We start from the raw sequence: 2,734 nt of genomic DNA, 5'->3' as shown, positions 1-2,734 counted from the left end.
TTGTATTGCAAATGTTAAAATCAATAATTGGCATTTGATAAACTATTGCAGGATATACTAGTAAACCACAAATAACGTCTTAAACTTATTCCTTATTCCCATTAGAAACTTTTTAAAATTGATTCCCTTTGGTAACAGGAAAGAACTGGATTTTTGTTGTACCATTTTCAAAATTGCCATTGTTTCCTTATTAAATAATTGTTTGAATTACAGACAACAGTTCCCAGATCCCAAATGTGTGTTCTTCGATTTGTGCTATTAAAATACCGGGTTTAAAGACATTTTTTTTGTTTTTTCTTGTAGCCAAAAAATCGATTTTTTCAGATATTGTCTCATATATAAACTATCTTCGTAGTTTTATAGGAAAGCAATGATACTTTATTTGTGATGGTTTCTGTTATCCATGAGACAAATTGAATTTTGCTAAGTATTTACCATATGTATCACAAATAACACCTGAAGACTCGTTATTGATAAAACAAACACACATTGGAGAGTTCAGTTCGTTCTCTTGAAAGTTCATCAGTACTTTACTCTCCTGTCCATCTTTTGATATAACTAGTATTTTCTGAGATCTACAATCTGTTACAATAATGTTACCATAATTATCTGTACAAAGTCCTTCAGGTTCTGATAATTCCTGTGTATATTGCCAAATCTGTTTACCTAAACCGTCATAACAGCATACTGCTTTACCATTTAAGTCACTATAGATTACTCTGTCATTACAGAAAACAAGGTTCTCCAGGTCCGATTTACTCTCAACTTGTATTGACCTCAATGTATTTCCATCCAAGTCTATAATACAGATTTCATCATCAAACAAACCTACAGCCAGAGAATTATTGGAGAATGATAATCCCCAGCATTCATTGTCTAATGTGATAACGTTGGTAACTGTTTCATTCTCCATGTTGAAGATCTTAATGGCTCTTTCATAAGGATAAGTAATAGCGATAGTGTTCTGATCGATCTGTGTTACACTCCAGGCTTTACCAGATAGTTTTAATTGAGGTTTGCCATCAGAAGTAAGTATATTAACTTCACCTAAATGTTCAACAACTATAATTCTTCCATCTATCAGACATATCATGTCACTAATATAGCTCGCAGTGTCAATCGCCATCTCTGTCTCAATATTCATTGTCATGTTGTTGATGCTGGATTGTTCCCGGGATTCTCCTTGTGATCCCCTCATCAAACCTGTTCCTATGTTCGTGACTACATTTGTCTCAACAACCATTACTTCTCCAAGAGAATCTAATGATTCTAACTGGCCAAGTATCTTTTCTATCTCATCATTTTGTTTAATTTTGATGTCAACTTCTTTTACTCTCTCATCTTTTTCAAGATTTTCAACAAATCTTTGATATTGATGTACTTGTTGTTCAATCTTATGTACACTAAGAAATGATTGTAGTTTAGAACTATGTGTTGTAACTGTTTTTAAATGTTCTTTCATTTCTTTCAAATTTTTAGATTTTCCTTCAATTTCGGAAATGAAATCAATTGCTTTTGATTTTTCCTGATTCCATATGAAATCTTTTTCTTGACATAACTTCTTTTCCAGATGATTTAAATGTTTATTCATTTTCTTTCTTATTTCTCCAATTGATTTTTTCATGCTTACACACAGATATTCTCCTGCTTTGATGTTTTTTGATTCGTTGTAGATTAATTTTTCCAAAATATTTAAGATATAATGTATGTTTGTCTCTACAGTTTCCTTTGACTTGTCAGTTTCGCTTTTCTCTACGATACCTGCTAAACTTTTAATTCCCGTACATTTTGAATGGCTAGTAGAAATACATTCATCACAGCAAGGCATTAAATGGCTGGGGCAGTACAAGTTGAGTTGTTGACCATGTTCATCACATTCTGTTGTAATAGCCCTGATCAATGGTTGATAACTTTTAATATCAATGGTCTTGTGATCCTGTGTACCTTTGGATCTTTTGTGATAACTTAAACATGTTGAACATAATCCTTCATCACAGTTATAACACCAGATGTCAGCTTTATGATCTTCTTCTCCTTGGTGACAAGGTCCACATAGTATAGGTTTACTGGATGTCATGACCTGAGCATGAACAAATACAAAAAGAAATATTTTACTTTGCTTCATGAAATCTTGAACATCTGATAAATCAAAGGTATAGCAAAATCTGGACAAGAAAAAGGAGCCGTGCATGAAGTAGATACATTATAGAAAAATCATTTCTCAAATATTTAGACAGCAAAGCTGTACCTAAAATATCAGTTTCCCCAGTATTTGCTCGACTCAGAGGTTCAAATTCATAAAATTTTAGGTTGACAACATCATGGTCAGCATTCAAAACGAGAGTTGTTCAGGAAAATCATAGCATGTACCTGTTTAATTTGTCTTTACTTTAGCAAGAGAATCAATATAGAAAAGCATTTGAAAATTTAAAATATTTTGTATTGATATTTGATTACTGTTTTTTGATACAATCGGTAATTTCACCAGATTATTTTTTTACCCTATGAACTTATATTGATAAGTTTTATGATAACATATAAAGTAAAGACACCTATCTGTTATTGCTCTCTACAGTTTTTTTAGTTGGTTACTATCTTATTGATGTTTGTCATCTTATTTCTTAATCCCGGGTACAGTATGTACGTGTATAATGATAAACCGTTGTCAATCAATCAGCAACATGTTGGACAATAAGTAAAAAACGTTGTTACCAATTTGCATGAAACTTTGTTG

General features: G+C 31.9%; 1 protein-coding gene across 1 annotated transcript; it reads right to left on the bottom strand.

Annotated features, from left to right (window-relative positions):
* Nucleotides 1-397: 397 nt before the first annotated feature.
* On the bottom strand, nt 398-1,624 carry LOC134716455 (uncharacterized). Its single transcript, XM_063579455.1, has one exon. The coding sequence runs from the start codon at nt 1,622-1,624 to the stop codon at nt 398-400; it is 1,227 nt and encodes a 408-aa protein (XP_063435525.1).
* Nucleotides 1,625-2,734: the final 1,110 nt, after the last annotated feature.

Source organism: Mytilus trossulus, chromosome 4 (genome assembly GCF_036588685.1).
Source record: "Mytilus trossulus isolate FHL-02 chromosome 4, PNRI_Mtr1.1.1.hap1, whole genome shotgun sequence".
NCBI lineage: Eukaryota > Metazoa > Mollusca > Bivalvia > Mytilida > Mytilidae > Mytilus > Mytilus trossulus.
The sequence above is the reverse complement of the archived record's forward strand: the minus strand, read 5'-3'. Positions and strand labels throughout refer to the sequence as shown.

Bases quoted from the DNA above. Each gene is read 5' to 3' on its own strand.
- LOC134716455 (XM_063579455.1), bottom strand. From the start codon at position 1,624: ATGAAAAAATCAATTGGAGAAATAAGAAAGAAAATGAATAAACATTTA.